Raw genomic sequence first — 24,614 nt, forward strand, 5'->3', positions numbered from 1 at the left:
TATCTGGATGGCACCAAGTTGGCTACCCTGTTTTAGACAACGAACCTTAATATCTGTTTGATGAACAAACTACTAGAATGAAACTAAAGAGAACTATTCACTTTGATTAGTTGTCTGGTCCCTCAGATTGAGCACACCGTGTCAGACTGTTGGTCCATCTAGTTCCAGTATTTCTTGAGTGGCAGTGGCTTTCCAGGGATTCAGACTGAAGTCTTTTAGGTCTACCAGGAGATGATGGGATGTGCTCTACCACTGAACTAAAGCCTGAAACAAAACAACTGCATATTTCTTTACTATCCCAATGGCAACTTGTCAGGGAAGACCCACCTTAAAGGAAGAATGAGAGATGGCGAAAGCCCAAATGCCCTGAATCTCGATTTAAATAAAGAAGACAGTCCCTCCCTTCCCCAGTGGGGATTTCAGTGGAATTATAGCTGCTAAGACAACAAAATGAGGGTGTGATGTCTCAGAATGGTCCGAGTGACTGTAATTGTTTTGTTCTAGTATACTGCTCTTGCTGCCTGTTTGAAATCCAGAAGAGATCTCATTAAGCACAACTGCCTAGTAATTGCTACAAGTTTTCTTTCATCATGAAACAGCCAAGCCACAGGACTACAGTTACTGAAATAACAAGGGCTTATTTCCAGTTGAAAGTCTGAAGCTCATAGAAGAATCATTGCATGAAAAGCTCATTCACTAGCTAAACAAGATGCTTTGAAAAAAATCAATATCCTCATTAGAGATTTTTTAGAAAGCAGGAAAAAAAGTTAATCTTATAGACTTAAGTAAATGCCAATTCCAAACACTGTGTTTCCTAGTCGTATTAATTTCTCCGTAACTTCCGCGGAAATTTTCCCCTAATATTTTGAGACCATGCTCAGCTCCTAAAAATTATAGCGTATGTCATATAGACAGCTGGTGTAATGTTGTGCGTGGCTGGGAGGGTGAACTTGGAAGTCGCTGGTTCAAATTCTGCTTGGTGGCCACTGACCTCAGGAAAAATAATTTTATCTCTCTCGCATTTCATCACCACCACCACTTTACATTAGGAGTTTTATAACACAGACGCAGTTTACAGGGCTCTTGTAAAAGTTACTGAGGTAAATGTATATGAAACACTCTGTAGGGGCTTCTGTACACTACAAGCTTAAGTAAGTTTTTAACTGCCGTGACTGCCCCAAGGAATTATGAGAATTCATCCCTACCAGTGAGTCAGTAGGTGTGGGAAACCAATCAAAGGGGAGGGAAATCAAGGATTACCATCCAGTTGGTTAGTAGAACTGGATACAGATTTATCTGATACCAGGGAAGGGGAGAGATATGCTTAGCACAACATTCTTTGTATTTGTCTTTACAGAGTTCCAAAACCTAGTACTGTTTGTAAATGCTTTAGAATACTTTTAAAAAGAAAGGAAAACAGTCTTAGATATCATTCACAGGACTTCAAGAACAAAAAGAATTTCCCCCCTAAACAAGGATAGCTACACTGCAGCTGGACAACAGCACGTTTCGTAAAATGATTATCCATTAAATTTCTCTCTCCTGTTTTCCTATTTTTGCTATTTCCAGAAACAGATGCCTTTCTTAGAAACTCAGCCACTTCCCCCACTTTTTTAATTTCTCCAAATAATTAGATTTTCATGTGGAGGAAGCCATGTAAAACCTACTGCTTTGAGAAACAAAGGTTCAGCTAAAATACAAACTCATGAACAATGGACTTTGTTTTCTTCTTGGATAAACTTTGGTTAATCTAGGGATTCAAGAGCTAGGGTTGCTATGCTGTCTTCAAAATAATGATTTTCAACATCCTGATTCTATTGTAGTTTACTCTAAACATAACATAATAAGGCGGCTGTGCTATGGAGACACACTGGCTTCCCTCTGAAAAAAGGCTAGAAACAGGAACTTGGTCACTCTGCTTAAGCAGTTTTTCCCTGTATGCAAAACAAACAAACTGTAAAGAATTATCCTTTTTATTCAGCATTTTAGTTACGGCACATAAGCAGTATATCAAATAATAATATTAACAAAAGAACGGAAAATGTGTTTTTTCCTTTCTTGGGAGGCAGTAGCCACAGAGGCTAATAAATGACTAGAGTAGGCCATAACCCTCATTTCCGCTTCCCATTTAAAAACCTCCAGTTGGGTGGCCACATCCTGACACTGATAAAGGAAGATGCCCTTAAGGTGTCCATGTGGCCTCATTTACAGAAGACAGTCTGATGGGCTGTCTGGTCCAAGCCCAGTTTAAAAATAAAGGAATCATAAACTGGAGAAGCAGTTGAAATCGCCCATCAACAGCTGGGTCAACGTCTTCCCTGCTATGATGAAATGGATATAAATTTTATTTAAATTATCACCATTATTTCTAAATGTGCACCTATATGTTTAAATTGGCATGTGGAAGTTTAATGTTACGTACATCTGTGTCCTTTTTTTTGTCCACCCTAGATGCTCTACTCACATATTTCTATGGGGCAGATCTGAAGGCCGAGACAGATGCGATGGAAGTGGAGCTGTTGGTTTAAACCCGAGTCTGGCCAATCACATATGAAGTAGGGGTGTGGAAGTCTTATTTTTAATAGCAAACTAGAGTAGTGAAGAGAAGACAGTGGATCATCTTCATGCCTGCCACTTACTTCCCCATTCGCCGGTGCTTTTGTCCCAGCTGAGCTCACCTTTGATAGCAGGGCTAAGCCAAATAGAAAAGTCCTGAGGGGTGACAGGTGAAGGAATTAACACACACACACACACCTGTGTACCCCCTCTTGATTTGGGGGGGCAGATCCAGCTTTACACAAAAGGGGTCTGCCTTTGTCCTGCCTAGTTTGGTCCTTATTTGCCTGTCTCTGGTCTCACCAAAATTGCTATGTTTGATTGGAAATAGGAAGTGTCGGATATCCCTTTGCAAAGCCAGGATCCCATTGGTTCATAAGGGGCCATGTACTATTTAGACCTTGGCTATTTAGAGCATTATGGGTCAGTACCTGCACCTTGAATTGTGCCACTGGTGTTCTTTTTAAAACTGGCGAGATAGTAGGCAACGTAACAGTCTTGCTGTTTGGAATTAATGTTTCTGAACAGTCTTCAAAGGCAGCCCCACATCTAAAGCATTGCAGTAGTCTACCTGGGTTTCATCAGGGCATGGATATCTCTGGCCTAATCTGCTCCTTCTAGAAAAGACCACAGCTGGTGAACGACTTGGAGCTTCTTACATGGCAATTAAGCAAGACATTTGGGTGTTAATGGCTATAAGATCTAAAAGCACCAAGATATGAACCCAATACATCGAAGGGCATTTTAAAATTTCTTTAACTTACATACCACTTTGTTTCAACAGAAATCTTGAAGGAGGTTACTTATCTCAACAAAAATCAGTATTTCAAAACAAATATGATACAAATGCCACATTCACTATTACTGCTAATAGTGATGAAGATAATAATACTCACATTTTAAGTAGTATAATTGAGCAATTTCAAAGCAATATAAATAAAAAACCACAAAAGCAAACTGTATACAACATATCACAAGATAGCATCAAAATGCAACATAATTACAACTATATATCAGGAGAAAACCTAATAAGTCTTACCAAAAAAACCATTCCTTAATACACAATAATACAATCAAGGAACCCTGCCACCATACCCAATTTCTCAACAGTCACAATCTCCTTGCACCCATCACAGCACTCCATTCACGTCAGTAAAACACTCAAGCGTTCAACAGCCCATAATCATATACCGAAAGATAAGTCCACTGAATAAGAACAATCCAGTAACTGGAGAAAAACAGGAGGAAGAACATCAGTTTCTATCCCACCTCTCACCTGGGGCAACACACACATTCTCTCCCCACCTCTCACCTGGAGAGATTAAGACGTTTTTCACCAACAGATTCCCACCATATGGGATGTCAGGCACAGCTACCAACACATCTGATGTCCACCACATCGCAGGGAACATTCCAGTCAGTCAAATGCAAATAAAGCAATCTTCCTTAAGGATCAGCAATGCTCTAACAACATCAAATTGAAAAGGGCAAAGTGTGAGCTTCTGTGGATTTTCACTGATGCTGCCATGGGCTGAGCTGGCCATGTGAAAGCCACCCATTGCCAAGTACTGACTTGAGTGGAGATGACCTTTCTGTATGCCGTCAACAGCTGCAGGTGATCTGACCTTGTTTGTAGCAGAGGAAAATCCAACATGCTAGATCCCAATTTCCTCTTCCACCTTACTGCTAACCAACAACATTGTAGTGAGTTTGATGGGCCTTATCCAACCCTTACCAATCCCAAAGCCTTGTCCAGAGCTTCTGCTGCCACACCTGGATTTGATGTCATGGTGCTTTCCCATTGCAAGCAAACTAATATTCCACCATAAAGGTACGCCTACAATTCTACTTTGCCTTCCAAAGTAACTACATTTTGGATCTTTGGAAAAATAATCTTATATCAATGCAGATATAAAACTGAAAATTTTAACATGCAACTCATCAAAACAACCTGAATTGCCTTTAAAAAGAAGATTGCAACCAATTAATTGACCAGCTAGGCACATTAGTTAGAAATGAGCAACCACTTATTGCTTAATTTCCCTGTCATCTCTGCCATTCAGGTGCTGTGTATCAGTTCATAAACATTTACTTACTTTATTTCCAGAGCACCTGGCACATTCCAAACCATCACACCAATTGCAGGAGAGTGATTCATGCCACAAGCACCACTCCGTACTGATGCTGAAAGTGGACATGGTCCCAAATGAGTTCACTTTCCATTGCCACTTTCCATTTGCACTGCAACACTTCTCAGTCAGCAGGCCACCAACGTTGAGTACGTTCCGACGTTACAAAAGCTGCACAGAGCAACGGAGGCTCTCAGCTCTTTAGCAACATCTCTAAACAGTAGCACTGCAATTGCAAATAGGGCAGCTGTACATTGGTGTGCAGGCAGGTGGTTGAGTTCGCCCTGTGAAAATCAAGAGCTCCATGGGCATTGCGAAGACAGATGGGATCACCACAAGAGGCCTGTCATTTGGAAGCAAGCAGCTGAGAAAGAGAAGCCTACAGAGAATGGGTGCCAAGATAGGCCGGGAGTAGCTACAATCTCATAGAACTCTCTTCTATTGTGTTTCACTCCTAGCAATTGATCATGTGCACTTGCTATATGAATTTACTGTGAATTTAGATCTGCAGGACTCAGCCACCTGCCTACACCTCTTCACAGTTTTCAGAGGGATGGCATCACTCACTTACTTTAACAACATATTGACAATTAGATAGAGAAGAGGATATATTTAAATGTCTTTCATTTGAATTGCCTAATGCTCTGCATTGTTGTTTTGGTGAGGATGATCCTCAAAGATCACCTTCATATTCCACAGCAACAAACAAATGCTCTGACTGACTGACTGACACACACACACACACACACACACACAGACACACACACACACACACTCAAAGAAAATACACCTTGCCTAACATTTTAAAAACATTTGGGATGCCTAAAGATGGCACACCATCTGTGGGCGAGTGGCTGACCTCCAGCCCTCACCTCCTACACATGGGCTAGATTGGCAGAGCTTCTGCATGTGACTCTGACCTCAGAGTGAGTCTATAAACTTAGTGCTCTAAAATAGTCCGTTCCTAAAGAAATGGAAGGAACACACCATGTGGACCACAGAGTCTGGTGCATAATAGAAGGCGCATCATACCACACACAGGTCTTATTATCTGAACACAATGTGTTGTTTGTTAGGCAAGTGTTTGTATAATGAGTCAACGATTTACATTGATTCCTATGGGGAAATTTCTCATGCATTCCTGACCATGGAATTTTGACCCCAAAATGGGGGGGGGGGGACAATCCAGGAAAACCCTTTGAAACTTTGCAAAAGGCAAACAAGGAAGGAAAAGCTGCTCTCTTATTTGTCCGATCTCTCTCTCTCCCTCCCTCCCTCCCTGCTCCACACCATGTTTTCTGGCAAAATGGCTGTTGCGGACCAGCAAAAGAAAAAAATAAAGCTTTCTTAAAGCTGCTTATTTGTTTACAGTGCTACACACGGGTCTGGCTGTTTGGATATCTGAATCTGTATACAGCAAGGTTTGGGTACTAATTCCTCATGTTTGGATAAGTGAATTCTTGTTTAATAAGCAAGTTTGGATAGTGGGACCTGCATGTACACTGATCCAATGGTCCTCTACCAGTATTAATAGTAAAGATGGTGGTGGTGGTTTTATTATTTTCATGCCGCTCATCTGACTGGGTTTCCCCAGCCACTCTGGGTGGCTTCCAACAAAATACTCAAACATTAAAAACTTCCCTGTACAGGGCTGACAGATGTTTACTTCCTTGACATCTGCTGGTAGGGCGTTCCACAGGGCAGGCGCCACTACCAAGAAGGCCCTCTGCATGGCTCCCTGTAACCTCACTTCCCACAACGAGGGAACTGCCAGAAGGCCCTCAGAGCTGGATCTCAGTGCCCGGGCAGAACGACAAGGGTCTTTGTTGTTCTACTTCCTGGTAGTGGTGCTGTTTAATTTGATGGGGTTGAGGGGCTGATCTGAAAGATCAACTTGCCTAGCTTCCAGCTCAAAATTTGGGGGCAAACCTTGGAGTGGAGGCAAAAGTTTGGAAATACTTTATAAGGAATTCCCAAAATTGCAATCTCCTTTCCCCTGCTTTTCTTTCTTTAACCATGCTGCCACCCAAAGTCTTAGTTTCTGTAGAGTTCCTTTTGATAGTTATCATTTCTCCTCCACAATGTCCCTGGATAGTGATGGCCAAATCTGTCAATTTCTGTTTCTTATTTTTCTAATCTTCAGTTTAGTTCTCCATTTGTGATTTTTTTTTTTATTAGTCCACCAGCACTTATTTTCATGACTCTAGTATATGCATTTTTGTACTTGCAAAGTTTAGAGATGTGCTTAATTTCAAAAGATTGTTGTGTTTCAGTCCACATATTGTTGTGGAAAGTATGATAGGGTTGCCATATTTCAATAAGTAAAAACCAGGGCACCCCAAAGTTGTTGAACTTTTTTTTTGAGAGCCAGTCTGGTGTAGTGGTTAAGAGCGGTGGACTCGTAATCTGGTGAACCGGGTTCGCGTCCCCGCTCCCCCACATGCAGCTGCTGGGTGACCTTGGGCCAGTCACACTTCTTTGAAGTCTCTCAGCCCCACTCACCCCACAGAGTGTTTGTTGTGGGGGAGGAAGGGAAAGGAGAATGTTAGCCGCTTTGAGACTCCTTTGGGTAGTGATAAAGCGGGATATCAAATCCAAACTCTTCTTCTTCTTCTTTTTAGAAAGATCCCTAAATTGATCCAAGACAAGGCGTCACAAACGTCAGTTCTGCCTTTGAAATCCTGGTAATGTCCAGAAAACTCCAGACATATGGCAGCCCTCAAGTATAAATTTGGTAGGTTTGCCTTTAAGTGTGAACCAAATCAAAATTCTGCCCCATCCCTTCCTTTGGGGCAGTGCTCTTGCATGACACAGAGTTATTTCAAGAGAGATGTGGGGCTAGGCTAGCAGGAGATAGCTGGTAAAAATAAGCTTGAAAAAAAGTTTGAAAACAGGAAAAAGAGGGGGGGGGAATTGCCAGTCAGCCCCCCCTAAAAACTTTCACAAGTTTCCTGCCCATAAACAATTGCCAAAATACAACTGAAGGCATGTAAAGCATAAAATATTCGGAATTTGTACCAGAATTTTGGTTTGTTGTGATATTTCTTTTATTTATTTCACAACATTTATTTGTTACTTGATTGTTAATAAAAAAACCTTAAAGGTATACAAAAATAAAAAATGAAATTATCAGCAAAAATGATTAAAAACAACTATCTGAAGCATTCAAAAAATAAAATAAAATCAACGCTAGGCTAAAAACATTCTACATTTCTGGATGGACTTGCCTAAACAAAAATGCTTTTAGCACGCACCCAAAAGAGTGCAATTAAGGCGCCTGCCTGATTTCAGATTTAATGTATTTTTGTATGGGTAATTAAAACATCCATCAATCATAAGTTAAGCGTAGGAGACATAAGCACTGGAAAACCAGATTCCCTTATGAAGGTGTGTTACAATGTTTTCATAAACAAGTTTTAGTATTAATACTTCTATGATTAAATACTTTTACATATGTAGAATCAGGAGGTGTTAGAGGCTAGGAAGTTACAGAGAAATTGTTTCTTTTTTCTATGTGTATTTCGTATTTTTAAATTGTCATTATTTGTATGTCTTTATTTTAGCCATAGATTCCAAAGAGAACTGTCTCATCCACATCACTAAGACCGAATCCAGGATGGTATGCAACTCATCACCCAATCACAGCACACCTCCAAAAGAAGGTGAAAATAACTCAAGTAAAAGAGTATGTAGCTTGGGGACAAAGCTTTCTGGCTTTGTGTCATGCATACTTAAAGAGTTCACAAGGTGGGTGTTGAAGATGGGAAAGAAGGAGAAAGAGCACTTTTCACACAAAGCTCCATCTGGTATGCAGGCTGAGACCCTACCTGCCCGCGGACTGTCTCACCAGAGTGGTGCATGCTCTAGTTATCTCCCGCTTGGACTACTGCAATGCACTCTATGTGGGGCTGCCTTTGAAGATGACTCAGAAACTACAACTAATCCAGAATGCGGCTGCCAGACTGGTAACTGGGAGTGGTTGCTGGGACGATATAACACCAGTCTTGAAAGACCTACAGTAGCTCCCAGTACATTTCGGGGCACAAATCCAAGTGTTGGTGCTGACCTTTAAAGTCCTAAACGGCCTCAGATCTTTCTGCCTGAAGGATCGTCTCCACCACTGTCATTCAGCCCAGACACTGAGGTTCAGCTCCGAGGGCCTTCTGGTGGTTCCCTTACTGTGAGAAGTGAGGTTACAGGGAACCAGGCAAAGAGCCTTCTGGGTAGTGGCGCCTGCCCTGTGGAATGCCCTCCCAGCAGATGTCAAGGAGATAAGTAACTATATAACCTTTAGAATACATCTGAAGGCAGCCCTGTATAGGGAAGGTTTTAATATTTAATGTTTCGTTATGTTTTTGTATATGCTGGGAGCCACCCAGAGTGGCTGGGACAACCCAGTCAGATGGGCAGGATACAATTAGTAGTAGTAGTAGTAGTAGTAGTAGTAGTAGTAGTAGTACAGACCAACCTCACAACACACATAGGAACAAGAGCACATCGCTCACACTTTTCTTCCTAGAACCCTAGCAGGTACCTCGCCTTGAGACACAAATGCCCCAAACCCAGACCTACTCCGCTTCAGCAACTGGGGGTGGGGTGCCAGGATAGAGCACCACAGAGACAGTTAAGCAAGGAAAGAGATTACCGTATTTTTCGCTCTGTAAGACGCACCAGACCACAAGACGCACCTAGTTTTTGGAGGAGGAAAACAAGAAAAAAAATATTCTGAATCTCAGAAGCCAGAACAGCAAGAGGGATCACTGCGCAGTGAAAGCAGCAATCCCTCTTGCTGATCTGGCTTCTGGGATAGCTGCGCAGCCTGCATTCGCTCCATAAGATGCACACACATTTCCCCTTACTTTTTAGGAGGGAAAAAGTGAGTCTTATAGAGCAAAAAATACGGTACATCCTAGAAAGTACAGCTGCTGAAATTGCCTCCCATATCTCCTCACCCCACGCTCTTTCCCATTTGTGAACATATATTGTCTGAACTAGAAGCATGCTTGTCTATTGTTCTGGGAGGTGGAGAAGATAGAAAGAGAGATAGATATTTGAGAATTAAAGTGAAGTATGCCTCCTGTTTCAACCCAGGTATCAAAAGTTAAGGAAACCCAAAGTTAATCTAGCAGCAAAAATGTGTGCTTGGGGGAAAGTCTGCCTCATTTGAGGAGATGGGATGAGATGGCTGTCAGATGTCCTTCAGCATCACATATGAATCTGAGCTGCTCAAGACACTGTGCTGCTTAAAGGGCAGGAAAAGATTGTCCACAACTGCCACCACCCTACGCTGGGACATAAGATAGACTGTGTGTTGTACACAGCAGTCGCTGCTGCTCCCTGACGCACTTGCATCAATCTGCCAAATAACATTGCTGGCCCTGAAATCAGCTGAGCTGGGATGCTATAAAGAAACTGGCAACATGGTAGCCCTGGATGCAAGAAGCCAAGTTCATACCACTATCCAACTACAAAGCTCACTGGTGGCCTTTGGCAAAGTCGCTGCCACACAAGGCTTGCCACACAAGGCTGTTGTGAATTAAACACCCATCTTGGGCACTTTAGAGAAAGGGTGAGTCTGGCCCGTATTTTTCTTGATTCTTTTCTTTTTGGAAGCATAAACGTCCCACTTGTGCTTGCATTCTCTTCCGAGCCGCTAAATTTATCCGCTAGAGTTCCTTCCAACTTGAATGTGACAAGCTTGCTCGGGGCTGTCTGACTGCAAAGTTCAGAGGGATGAGAAGAGGCAGGCAGGCAGGCAGGCAGGCAAAGATCTTGATGCTTTAAAGGCAGCGTAGCCCACGCAAAGACTTGATCCTAACTGAGGTGGGCATCCAGTTAGAGCAGATATGGAGGGGATTCTTTAGACAGCCTTCCCTTTTGGCAAGCACAGGGGCAGGGGCCAGGGGCAAAAAAGTGTGTAGAGCAACGAATAAAAACTTTACTTCTGCACAGCAGGCTCATTCCCCGCCACACACACACACACACACACACACACACACACACACACCCCTCTCTATCCTGCAGCCAGGCAAACAAGAGTCCTTATCAGTTCAAGGACATATTCCAACCACACTCAATGAGGGTGTGGAGTAAAAGACAGATACTTGGAGTGGGTTGTATATACATAAGAATTTAACTTTAACCATGAGCATGATCTAGCCAAAATTAAGCACTTTGGACTGTAATCATATGCACGTACAGACCCAAGAGGTAAGACACATTGTGAACACAACGGGCCTTGCATCTGAGTCAAATTGCACAGGATTGTGCTGTTTGGGTTCCAGTCTTATGTGCACACTCTTGAGAGTAAGTCCCACCTTAGTTTAAAGGTGCTTACTTTTTGAGTAAACACAGAGGGCATCAGACAGCACATACCCTTGGTTTTAATAGGAGAATTAGTAACAGGCTTAACTCCCCCTGTTCCTTGAAATCAGTGGAGTGTGCTGAAAGCCATGCCCCATGGCTACCTCAACAGCCCAAAAATAGAAACACCAAAATAATGCAATTATAAACATGTCACTTTAGTCATCCTAATACATCATGTTTGAAGGAACATGATTTATCTGGAGCATCTAGTCTTTGATGCATAACCCCTATTTACAGCATAACCCATACTCAGAAGTAAGTCCTACTGTTTTCAATGGAGTTTATTCTTAGGTAAGTGTGTCTAGGATTGTTGCCTTAGTATTCAGTTCAAGATCACACACACAATATTAATCCTCAGATTCCTACACGAGTAAGAAACTGTCAATTCCATGCAGCTCCAACAATTCCCCCCCCCCCAAAAAAGCACATGTTCTGATGTTCAAGTGACTCCCACAGAAGGCATCATTTTTAATAACTGTAGAATGCAGCATGTAAGACAGCAGAAACACTATGACAAAAGTTCTTGCAGGCCACCGAGAACCTTTAAGCTCTCCATCTAGCCTGAAGCTCCTGTGCTATTTACATCAATCCACAGCAGCAAAGAATAAGGACAACACAATCAGCAGCTGGCCATTAGATAGAGGAGAAGGCATAAAAGTGAATTTGTTCTTCATAAATAGGCCACTCGGATTGCAAACTAAAATTAAGTCAGCAAGATAGCTTGCTTTGTTAAGGTTAGCAGAGATTTGCATAGTGGAGTTCAGTCAGATGTAAAATTTCAAAAGAACAGCCTGATTAATTCACCCTAGGAGTCTAACTACTGTACAGTGGGGTTGATAAGGGAAATGAAAGGAGGAAGGAGCAAGAACCTGTGGCTCTGAGCAATTTTGCTCCCCCTCTCCATCAAAAAGACAGAGTGGGTCTTAGGTTTAAAGGGCTCAGTCCACCTTAGAGGGCTTGATATGAGGCATGGCTCAGTTCTGGACCTCTTTTTCTCAATGCTCTTGGAGTACTGAAATGATTGCCAAGATCAACGTTCATCTGAGGTTGTGCAGAGTGTCTCCCAGCACTTGAGTAACCACAACCAGCCTCCAGGTCTTTGGGATCAGGTGCAAGCAGAAGGCATGTTTTCCACACTAACCTCTTTTTAGAAATGAGCCACTGTTTACAGCAGGGGCCAAGGAGAATGGATGTGATTTGTGTGTGTCTTCTCTTTCCATTTCCCAGTTCCACTTCATTTCTGTTTACGTGGTACGAGGGCAATTTCAGGAAAGATCTGGTTTGCTGTGTCAGTGACCATGGGTTTACAGAAGCTTGGTTACCTACTTAAAACTCACAAGTAAGGAAAAACAAAGAAACTCCACACACACACACACACCACACACACAGAAACACACACACACAGCTTCTGTGCTCCTGAGCTTGTAGGAAGGAAATGCAGCAAGCAAGTTGACGATATGTAATCCCAAAAACACAGGCTTTCCTGAGATAAGGGCTGCCAACGAAACAAAAGTTCTGCATACCTCTTGCCAAAGCAATGCCAAAAACATTACAAAAGCGCGGTGGTTCAGGGCAAGGCACCTTTCCTGAATAAAAGGAAGTCAACAAAGCGGCAGGAGGGACAGAGCAAAGCAAAAGTTACAGGAGGGCAGCAGCATCTTCCAAGAGGCATCTTGGGCAAGCCCCCTCATCCACCCCTGTTTCCTACTTGAGACAAAAGGAGGAGAAGAAGAAGAAGAAAAACCCACACAAAGGGGCTCACCAATTGTGAAGCTATAGCCATCAATGTTGAAGGTGGCACTCCGGCATTTTTTAAATCCTTCTTTTCTGTTGCTTGCCTCTGTCATGATGATTCTGCCGGTGAGTGTTCTAGGCAGCAAGAACAGCAGCAGCAGCAATTCTCCCCTTGTGGGATGAGAGCTTTTCTAAGCAGGCAATTAGTTGCCCTTGAATCTCTCCCTTCGGCAGCACTCACCGCCGACTTCACACATCTCTGAATGCACAATGCTGGATCCAAGAAAGAGAGAGACATGCCCAGCAGTAATTCTCCACCCCCTAAGAATGTCACAGCAGCATGTTACTGACATACCTACTCAAGAGGTTTTAACCACTAGTTAGAGACGCTGGGATCTGAAATCCAGCAGCAATTAGTGTAACACCGCTGAGCCAAACAAATCAACTGTGCATGTCGCAGAAATGTGGAGGAGCTCTAGGCACAACAGTATGGAACATTCAGCGCTGCTGGGATAGAAGCAGATTGTGGGAATCAGAGCCTCTATAAGCCTCCCCCCAAGGGATCTCTGAAGATTTGCAGCCTAATCGGCTCCTGACTGTACCTTGGCAAGGAGTTTCTAGACCCCCCCTTGGACCCAAAGTGGTATAAACAAGTTCTCTTCACTTGCCTAAAGGTCTCCATATGAAGTTTCTGAATGTATGTGTTAAAGGAAAGTAGTTAAAAATGGTAACTTCCCTCCCCACCTCACTGTTGACATGTGCCCAAGCCTGTGATTTTTTGGGATCACAGGATCTTCGTGACATGGTAAGCAGATCCAGACAGTGAGAAGGCTCCTTTATTTCCATCCTAGAATTTCCCTAGGCATGCCTTTCCCTATCTTCAATTCAAATCCTTAAAAGGTCTAAGAATGTCGGGACCATAGCCGTCAACTTTCATATTTGAAAATAAGGGATTGCAGCCTCAAAATTAAGGGATCAGCAGCTTCACCTGTCCCGGGGACAGTCTACGGGATATCTAACAATCTGGGATAGCAGTGGGAAGCAGCGGGGGAACAGGGAAGGTTGACAGCTATGGTCAGGACCTGCAGTCCAGATACAGAGGCTGTGGTGCTGACACAGGAGCTGACCTCCTCTGGACCAGAGCACCCCCACTGAACCAGAGACCCCCCAGGACTGAGATGTGAAAGGTGCCCATGCCTGGACCAGATGCTGCAGCCTCTGGGTTGACCATCACACTCATCTCTAAGGACATCACATTCTACAGATCTTGTGAGCCAATGCAGGCATCTTGTTTGGCATACATTCATGGAGGGATAGAGTACTAGGTTCCAGGAGGAGTGGGACAATGGAAGGGGTCTGGATGCAAAGGTCTAAAATGCTTCAGCCTTGACCCAGGCATTACTGGAGGAAGTGTCATATTAGGAGCTCTCCTTGGTGCTGTAATGACTGGCCTGCCTTGCTGCACTGACCCATTATGACCCATGGGACCAGAACAGAAGACCTCATGTTCTGAATTTAACCTTAATCACCCTTAACCACTCCTTCACAAGGAAAAGAGCTGTGAAATATGATTACAACCCCAACGATTGCCCTGGTTTCATCACCCAAGGTACCTGCTAGGCTTTTGAGCCATCCCAATTAATATGAGCATCCTGCCCACCACATTTCATGAGGAGGTAACTTTCCCTTACTCAGTGACCTTTTCATCCTACACTCTTTAGTAGGGTGGTTCTCCTTCATGTTCACATTGCCCACTTCAGCTATAGAAAAAATCTGCTCTCCACATCCAAATCTTGCCTTTGGGATTCTTCTGAGAGTTTATTGAGGTCTTGCACATAAGAGATTGCTAAGAGACAGTTCGAAGGGAGGCAGGTGGCGCTGTGGGTAAAAGCCTCAGTGCCTAGGGCTTGCCGATCGAAAGGTCGGCGGTTCGAATCCCCGCGGCGGGGTGCGCTCCCGTTGCTTGGTCCCAGCGCCTGCCAACCTAGCAGTTCGAAAGCACCTCCGGGTGCAAGTAGATAAATAGGGACCGCTTACTAGCAGGAAGGTAAACGGCGTTTCTGTGTGCGGCTCTGGCTCGCCAGAGCAGCGATGTCACGCTGGCCACGTGACCCGGAAGTGTCTCCGGACAGCGCTGGCCCCCGGCCTCTTGAGTGAGATGGGCGCACAACCCTAGAGTCTGTCAAGACTGGCCCGTACGGGCAGGGGTACCTTTACCTTTAAGAGACAGTTCGGGGGGAAAGAAAGGACTGCATAATGGGACAGTATGGAATGATTTGGGCCACGCAAATGTTGTGGGGTCTCCCCAAATAAGGGTTTTAGAAGCACCTTGAATTGTGCTTGCAAGGAAGGCAATAGTGACAACCCAGCCAAGAGTTACGGTACAATTTTCTGCACCCGCTACAGCTTCTAAACGTGTTACCCATAATTCTCCGTCTTAAATTATAAGGGCAGCCTGGCACCTTATAGAAAAAAATCTTTCTCTATAAATAAAGCACCATCTGAGCCTTGTCATTAAACACGTGCCCCTCAATTCACCCATCTGTAAACCTGCAGTAACTTCAGCACAGTGGGTGTTCTACAACATTAAGTATCTTTTGAAAGATGCAAAGAATGAGGCTGTTTTAAAGTGCTGCTCTTGCTATCCTTCTCTGGAGCTCTTTTTTTTTTCCCCAAGTGGTTTTCTAGGTCACCTAAACAGTGAATTTACCACTTCATAAAAAAGAAGCCATGAAACAAACTCTCCTCAGAATATGCAAAGTACAGAATAGTCTAAACCTGATTTCATGCTGGTTGCTGGTTGCATTTAGTTATTTTCTGCTGAATCCGAACAACGTCTCTCCCTTCCCCTAGCTGGCTCAGGTCCCGCAGCTCCAAAGCAAATTCACTTTCCTTATCTCAGTGGTTTCTCCCAGGACACATTCTTTAAACTGTGCTCTTCAATCTTAGGTAATTTCACTGCTAAATGCCCCATGGCTGCCCTTTAGCATCACACAATGCTTCATGTGCACTGTTCACTAGACATGTTTGGATCCTTTGAGATGCAAGACAATGTAGCAGTTTAATAAATGCAAGGTGTAATCATGTTGCCTGTCAACAGTACACTAAATTCATGCAGAAATTTAATTGCCCAGAATGAAGGAGGGCTGTTTTAATTGAATTTACAGAGGGAGGAGGATGTGTTATAGCAAAAGAGTTAATGCTGAAAGAAGAGGCCTACTGGATCAGACCAAAAATCTATGTTGATCAGTGTGCTATTTCCTGCAGTGGCCAACCAGGGAAGTCCAGGAGGACACAAGCACAATAGTGCTCCCCTAGGGAGACACTAGGGTGAGGGTCCAATTGTTGGTGGGATCGATTCCTGGGTGTGAAAGAGAAACACCAAGAACCGTGTTTGTGTGACCTTGGTGAGAGACAAGAGTTGCTGGGGAATGGTGAGCCGGTGAGATCATGGACACCATTCATAGGCACATAACACAGGGTGCATAGCAGGTGGTAGCATGATCTGTGTGCTGGATGGGGGCTTTTTCTTCAAGGTCCTGAGATTTGAGAATGCATGTGTCAGAGTCAGGATGTGTCTGGGTATTGGAAGCAGGGGAATGTATGTACTACCAGACTTTTAGAAGGCATCTGAAGGCAGCCCTGTTTAGGGAAGCTTTTAATGTTTAATAGATTATTGTATTTTAATATTCTGTTGGAAGCCGCCCAGAGTGGCTGGGGAAACACAACCAAATAAATAAATAAATTGTTGTTGTTGTTGTTGTTGTTGTTGTTGTTGTTGTTGTTATGTATAAGTGGTCACCAGTAGGGGACAGTTTGGTGTTCTGGAGAGGGAGGGTCAAAGGACTGAAAGGTCCACCAGCCCATTTTCTGAAACCCTAAAGCAAATGCATTCCATTCACACCCCTAATTTAGATGTAGAGGCCATTTAATTAGCGGTGCTAATGAAGTTTGAGTGGGGAGGGAGGGAGACTCAAAATGCAAACATCACCCACTCAGAAACAGGTGTTACATTTCAAGTACAGTGGTACTTAATTGGTTCCGGAGGTCTGTTCTTAACCTGAAACTGTTCTTAACCTGAAGCACCACTTTAGCTAATGGGGCCTCCCGCTGCTGCTGCGCCACCGGAGCACGATTTCTGTTCTCATCCTGAAGCAAAGTTCTTAACCCGAGGTACTATTTCTGGGTTAGCGGAGTCTGTAACCTGAAGCATATGTAACCTGAAGCATATGTAACCCAAGGTACCACTGTAAAGCCAACACTGACTTGACCCTAGACCCGTCTCAAAATGAGGTGCATTGGAACCCGCCATCGGCCCTCCCACAATACTGAAACTATCAGTGGCTCACTGTGGCTAGTTTGCAAATCATTTTGAGGATGAAATCACTTGTATCCATCGTGATTTAGGTTCCACAGTTATAACCAGTGAATCCGTGGAGATGTCTGGAATGCTGTCTGCTGTGATATTGATAGATGAATTTCATTTTATGTGGCTTGAGGATGTGGGCAAGGTCCTAGGTTGGGTTAATGAGTCCACTTGCGTTCTGGGTCCTTGGCCTTCATTGCTTTCAAAATCTATCAGGGAGGGAAGAGCTTGGTTGGACCAAAGAGGTTATAAATGCCTTGTTGTGAAAGGGAGTGGTCCTGTGTTGCCTTACACTGGCTGTGGTGAGGCTTCTCCAGAAGAAACCTTCCATGGGCACTGAAGGTTTGAATAACTACAGAGCAGTAGCAAATGCCCTATTCCTGAGAAAGCTTCCAGAATCAGACCCAGGTTCTCTTGGATGAAACCAATTTACTAGGCCTATTTTAATCAGAGTTTTAGCCCAGTATTGGCACTGAGACCATTCTGACCAACTATCTGGATGACCTAGATGACCAGGAGAGAGACACAGGAGAGTGAACCTGCTGATTCCATTCAACAGTGTTTGCTACCACCAACCATTGTATCCTCCTGTGATGTCTGTTCAGATTGGCAATAGAGATACCAGTTTTACAATTCTGGTTCTAACTGGTCAGCTGATCCCAATCAGATCAGGAGGCTTAGGGACATTCTGCATAACTAGAAGGCATTACCATTTATGCATCATGAAGCAAGTTCACACCATCAATTTTAGCTAGCAAACGTTACCTCAAAGTGACTGGTGGCAACCATGTTATTTTTCCATGGAACTCTAACAGTATACTTAATGTGGTTGTATCTCTCTCTGTGAGTATATATAAGTGTGTGAGAGACATTTAGAAGAATCCATAACCAGGGTGATTTATCGAGGGATTACATTTCCCTATAAACTTAATCCTGTAAACTTCTGGAATCAAACCTCATGCCTTAAGCTCTCCAAAGTGTCCTCAGACATGAATAAACCTTAAACCGGGGAAGAGCTCCTCAGGAAAGATGAACTGAAATCCATGTAATTATGCTATGATAATTTTTAGCTAGCTAATGTGATCACCCTTTTCAGATTGGTTATGGCAACTGTGAGATCCGTGCCTGAGAGATTCTGAGAGTCTTCTCCCCTAGAAACACACCATCTGGATGTTAGGATGACTTCATCAGGAAAATACATTCTACTTCAGTGGTATTTGGTTTTACACAGAATAGCCAGAAGGCAATACAATATTTTTTTTTTCTAATGCTCATCTGTTTTGAGTTTGCTTTCCTTTTACTTACTCCAAACTGACCATTTTCTTCCATGCCAAATTCTAATGAAGCATTCCACAGAGCCTGTTGCTTCTGTCACTTCAGATTTTTCACTTGGTGCAGTCACCCGTTTAAGTCATATCGGCATTAGATGAGAGCGGGGGGGGGGGGCAGAAATATGGCAAATGGGAAGGAGAGATTAAAATTAATGATGGGATGGATTCCAACCAAAGCATTTCATTCCGTTCCATATCTGAATTGTCAGCCACATCATTGTCATATTTAAGAACCCACTAATTCACGATGGACTGAAATCAGCCGAGAGCTAAGTCAATTATCCCTATTCTGCCAGATGAATACAGGCTCTCCTCTGGTGCCAGCTCTGAAAATTATTGTTGGACTTGGACAGGGAAGATACAGGCCTTAACTCAACACAGCAGGCCCTGCTTGGGCAAGAACCAAGTACCCGTTTTCCATTAGGCTACATTCAACGTCACACTTGCTTTGCCCACTGGGTAAGAAGAATAGAGTAGTTGCCAGTGTTCCCTTTCACTGAGTAAGGAAGGCAAGGCACTTGCTTTGAAAAGGACAATCTACAAATTTATGTACAAGAGCCAATGCTTGTATATTCAGATAATTTTAGACTCTGGGTTTAATGGCCTGTGAGGGGAGAGTGCTTGTCATAATGGCCCTGGGAGTGACCCCCTGGATGATTAAGTCCAGTCAAAGGCAACTATGGAGTTGCGGCACTCATCTTGCTTTCAGGCCAAGGGAGCCAGTGTTTGTCCACAGACTGGTCATGTGGCCAGCAGGACTAAACTGCTTCTGGTGCAATGGAACACTGTGATGGAAACCAGAGCGCACAGAAATACTGTTTACCTTCCCGCCGCAGTGGTACCTATTTATCTACTTGCACTGGCATGCTTTCAAACTGCTAGGTTGGCAGGAGCTGGGATCAAGCATCGAGAGCTCACCCCATCGCGTGGATTTGAACAGCCAACCTTCTGATCGGCAAGCCCAAGAGACTCAGTGGTTTAGACCATAGCGCCACCCAAGTCCCTGGCTAGGTAGGCCCTGTGAGGAGGCTGCCTTTAGATGATAATATCTATCACTTCAATTACTTCAAAATATGGCATGCCAACCCTGGTGAATTTGGGGGACCCTCGCACACATTGTGCTGAGTGGGGTCCCTGGCCTTCTGCCCCAAATGCAGACCCGGAGTATACGTCTGAATGCCCCCGGGTTGTCCTACAGAGCAGAGGGCCTGAGTGGTAAGCATAAAAAGTTGCCATACATATATGTTTACTCAGACTGGAAATTGCTCTCTGGGATCTGGGAATCTTTGACATTGCCTCCTACTTGATCTGTTTAGTTGTGCCTCCCTTCTGCACAACAAAACGTGTGTTCTACCAATGAGAATACATTCCCTTCTTCAAATCAAATCCCACAAATGCGGATTTACCATATTTTTCTGTGTATAAGATGCCCCTCCTTTGGGGGACCCCAAATTTAGAAAATGGGCATATGCACTATCCCCCAGATTTTTAACCTTATTTTCAAATTTAAAAACCTAGTCTTATACACGGAAAAGTACAGTGATTGTTTTCCTGCTACCTGACAGAGCTAACCAATTGCCATGGATACAAGAATCCCAATCTTTCTGCAAAGCTTCAGAGACTGGGTTTTATTACAGATCAGAGGCCCTCCCAATTAGATCACAATTTGCAGGTGTCCATTTTTCAATGACTAGGGGAGCAGTCTTCTCTGCTGTGGCTCCCATCCTCTCAGAGATTTGATTTACTCACAGTAATCTGCTTTCACTGCTTATTGAAAACTTATGTACAGTGGTACCTCAGGTTAAGAACTTAATTCGTTCTGGAGGTCCGTTCTTAACCTGAAACTGTTCTTAACCTGAAGCACTTTAGCTAATGGGGCCTCCTGCTGCTACCACGCCACTGCTGTGTGATTTCTGTTCTCATCCTGAAGCAAAGTTCTTAACCTGAGGTACTATTTCTGGGTTAGCGGAGTCTGTAACCTGAAGCGTCTGTAACCTGAAGCGTCTGTAACCCGAGGTACCACTGTACTTACTTAGGTCTTCAGGACCCGTATGTAGGTCTTTACTAAGTGGTGGATACTGTTGTATTTATGGCTGTGAACCCCCTTAATGTTTCCAGATCATTGGCTTTCATATATATATCCATATATTCATATATATTCATATATATATATTGCTTTCATTAAGTAAGAAATAAATTATTGGCAGCTTTCAGATATGCTTGCGTCAAGCCAAATTCATTTCGTCGCAAAAGCCTTTTGGACATTTCCAAATTCTTAGGAACTGAATTGCTATTGGTAGATCAACAAGATTTTAAGTGTTGCCATTCTACTTCAAGGAGTACTCAGTGTGACTCAGAAGCACCAGAAGCAAAACACGTGCTCTCTTGAAATCTAATGGGAAATCTCTTGAGCTGAAAGAGAAAAATAATATTTTCTGTTGCAGACACAGAAATGTGCAGGCAAGGTGCTCCTTTATTTTCTAAAGGGGGAGATACAGAAGAGTGGTTAGAGAAGTATTCTAATATATACTTGATTTACAAAGAATGATCCCTTATAGCTTTATCCCACCTTCATTGTGACTGAGCTGAAACTTGCATTAGTGAAAGGGGAAATAAAATGAGGTGCATGCCTCACATTCACTGCAAGAAGTCGTGGTTTCCTCTATTCAGAATCGTCACTGTATATCCTGCTTTTAAGGATACAAATCCTTTTGAGGCAACTTGCGGGAGTGTAAGTTGAAACTCAACAAAACCATAGTGTCAGAGCCTGCAAAACATTGTCACATGGTCTACAGGCAAGTTTGAAATGACTCCCACACAATGTTATGTTATGTTTTGCTACCTACACACAGGACCCTATTTCAGTTCTCTGGATCAGTACGAAGCGAGTTAAATGTTTTTGTATATCCAGTCTGAACTGATGCTGCCTTGGGACCACACTGAACAGACTTCTTAGCAATCATCTGCTAACCAATCTTTAAAAATAATAATTTAAAAATGGGCACGGTCTATCAAACATATATCTTCTGCCTATGTGGAACCAGTGGGTATTGCATGAGGGTTTCCTTATTGGGTTCTCCCAATCTCAGCCCTTCCTGATTTCCTTTATTACATCAAATAAGAAACAGAGTGTTACACACTCCAGGTGTTTTTGTTAAGGTAAAGGTAAAGGTACCCCTGCCCGTACGGGCCAGTCTTGACAGACTCTAGGGTTGTGCGCCCATCTCACTCAAGAGGCTGGGGGCCAGTGCTGTCCGGAGACACTTCCGGGTCACGTGGCCAGCGTGACATTGCTGCTCTGGCGAGCCAGCGCAGCACACAGAACGCCGTTTACCTTCCCGCCAGTAAGCGGTCCCTATTTATCTACTTGCACCCGGGGGTGCTTTCGAACTGCTAGGTTGGCAGGCGCTGGGACCGAGCAACGGGAGCGCACCCTGCCGCGGGGATTCGAACCACCGACCTTTAGATCGGCAAGCCCTAGGCGCTGAGGCTTTTACCCACAGCGCCACCCGCGTCCCTTGGTGTTTTTGTTACATGTTAGTAATTTATTTTTCTGACAAGTAATAGAATACCTTGCCCTCCCTCTTGGAACTCTGAGTCTTTATCGCTCCTTCCTTCACTTCCTGCCGCTAAACTTTTTTTGTGTTCTTGGGATTCCATCACAACAACAATTCTGATGAGATCAACAGAATATCTATCAAAAGGATCTCATGAGTTGCATCAAACCCCTTTGTTTATTCCCCCATAAAATAATCACATCGCAAAGCAAGATGCTCCCTTACTTTCCAAAGAAACAAAAATCTTAGGAAATTTGCTCATTATATAGTAAACCGCCCTGTGATCCTTGGATGAAGAAACGTATAGAAATATAATAATAATAATAATAATAATAATAATAATAATAATAATAATACCACCAAACCCAAGGATGGAGCCAAAAGCTTTACCAACCAAGCCTGGGAGTTGATTAGCAATGAATGGGACTTGTAGACAGCCTGTGTGCTATCTAGGCTAGATGATCATTTTACTGCCTATGGAACTCTGTTTCACTTTAAAATCATACCTGCTTGAAGAGAGGAAATAATAATCAAGCTCAGTCTACCCTTTTTATCAGGTTCCAGAGCTATGAAATGCACTAGTCAGGACAGCCTCTGTTCCTGAACAAACAAAAAGGCCCTTTCCAACTGTTCAGAAATGCAACACTTAATTCTAATCAAGGGAGTACCGTATTTTTTCATGTATAAGACTAGGTGGTTGGTTTTTTTTACCAAAAAAAATAGGTTTGAAATTGGGACTCGTCTTATACACGGGTAGTGCTGAGGGCGGTGTGGGTCAATTTGGTGTGAATCAGCAATGTCCATTTTCATGGAGGTAAAATTTGTATGTGTACCATTTGTATGCACAGAAGCTCTTCCATTGCCTTGACCTGAACAGGGTGGAGGGAGGCACCAGCAGCGGTGAGCAACTGTAGTCCCGTTCCTGTATGCGTAGTCAGTCAAACATTGACACAGAATAAATATATCAAGAAATGGGAAAATACCAAGGGTGATGAACTTAGCAATCCATATCCAGTATTTTCTCCCCCTGCTTGGACTTCAGGAGTTGTACCAATGATTCGAAAACTTTCTTTACTTCCTTCCCTAAAACCCTCCTGCTCATAATCAATGCGTAGCCGCAGCGGCAGCCAAGAAACTAAAATGTTATCATATTTGTGTGACTTGCTACGAAGCCAGCCAGCCACCAAGCAGCCACTCAGTGGTTGCCTAACCTCCTGATGGTCCTTCGTTGCCAAGCCAACTCATTCATCTCCCTGAATGTTCTCAAATGATGAGAGCTAAGCGGCTGTTGTTGTTTATTTTTTAAAAAAGGAGGTTAGAAATCTGTCCAGACAGAAAAATAAAAGGGGAAAGTGTGAAGAGCAAAACTCCCACCACTGCCTGACACGCCCACCCCTCCATTTAGGAATTTAGGTCACCGTGTTCACATGAAATTGATAGGCACTGAGGGAAGGGAAATTAGAAGTCTTCTCACACAGCCAAGAAGCTGAAGTTTCATTTCAGAGGAGCAATATTCTGCTTTTCAGGGACCAATATATATCTGTTTCTCCTTGAAATGGGGGAGAGCTGGTACCATCGTGCTCTTAGAGGCATTTTTTAATCAAGTGGTATCTAGATCTTGCTAAAGAAAGAAAGAAAAATCTCAGAGGCATCTGGCTAGCCACAGCTAGGGAGAGGTCATTGTGTCTTTGTGTGTTTTATGCTGCAATCCTCTACACACTTTCCTAGGAGGAAGACCCGCTGGTTGAAGAAGAAGAGGAGGAGGAGGAGGACAACGAGGAGGAGGAGTTTGGATTTGATACCCTGCTTTATCACTACCCAAAGGAGTCTCAAAGCGGCTAACAATCTCCTTTTCCCTTCCTTCCCCACAACAAACACTCTGTGAGGTGAGTGGGGCTGAGAGACTTCAAAGAAGTGTGACTAGCCCAAGGTCACCCAGCAGCTGCATGTGGAGGAGCGGAGACGCGAACCCAGTTCACCAGATTACGAGTCTACTGCTCTTAACCACTACACCACACTGGCTCTCAGTGGTACTTTGGGAACTTTATTTGGGGGAGAGTGTTGGACATTACGTTGACTCTGAAGTGGAAGACTAATGGTCCTCTGGATATTGCTTCATCTCTCATCATCCCTGCCCATTGGCTGTGCTAACTGGGGCTGACAGGAGCTGGAATCCAACAGCATCTCACTGGTTTCCCATCCCTGGGCCTTCAGCAAACTGAACCTCCGAGGGCTTCTCAATTGGGAAAACAATGGCAGTCAGCTACGACTGCTACTGCTGGGTTACCAAGCCAGAGATTGATGCTCAGCCTTTGTTTAGGAAACATATAAACTGCTTGCTCAAAAAAAATAAAATTATCCAGTTGGTGTTCAAGCAAACTCATTTATAAGCAAAAGGTGACTACAATGCACATGACAATAAAAATAAACGAATAAAACAATAATTGAAAACAAAGATAAAATGAATAAAATGTTTAAAACAAATGCAACAAAATCATTTTGCAGTTACAGAAAGGTTTTCAGCAAGCATCCGAAACGGTATAGTGTTCCAGAGCTCAGGTGCCACCACAGTAAA

General features: G+C 43.5%; 1 protein-coding gene across 3 annotated transcripts in view; it reads right to left on the minus strand.

The window, feature by feature from the left end:
• The window catches only part of PDE1C (phosphodiesterase 1C), a 257,604-nt gene extending 244,567 nt beyond the window's left edge, over positions 1 to 13,037 (minus strand). The window contains exon 1 of one of the 3 annotated variants that reach the window (XR_013390261.1): positions 12,814 to 13,034. Coding sequence is in view for 2 of the 3 variants with exons in the window: in XM_077916500.1 (XP_077772626.1) it covers positions 12,814 to 12,898 (85 nt within the window). In the remaining variant the exon portion in view is untranslated. Of the gene's footprint in view, positions 1 to 12,813 lie in introns of all 3 variants that reach the window. The other 2 variants (XM_077916500.1, XM_077916503.1) reach the window with 2 other exon arrangements.
• Between the last annotated feature and the right edge of the window lie 11,577 nt (positions 13,038 to 24,614).

The sequence above is a fragment of the Podarcis muralis genome, chromosome 12, assembly GCF_964188315.1.
Source record: "Podarcis muralis chromosome 12, rPodMur119.hap1.1, whole genome shotgun sequence".
NCBI lineage: Eukaryota > Metazoa > Chordata > Lepidosauria > Squamata > Lacertidae > Podarcis > Podarcis muralis.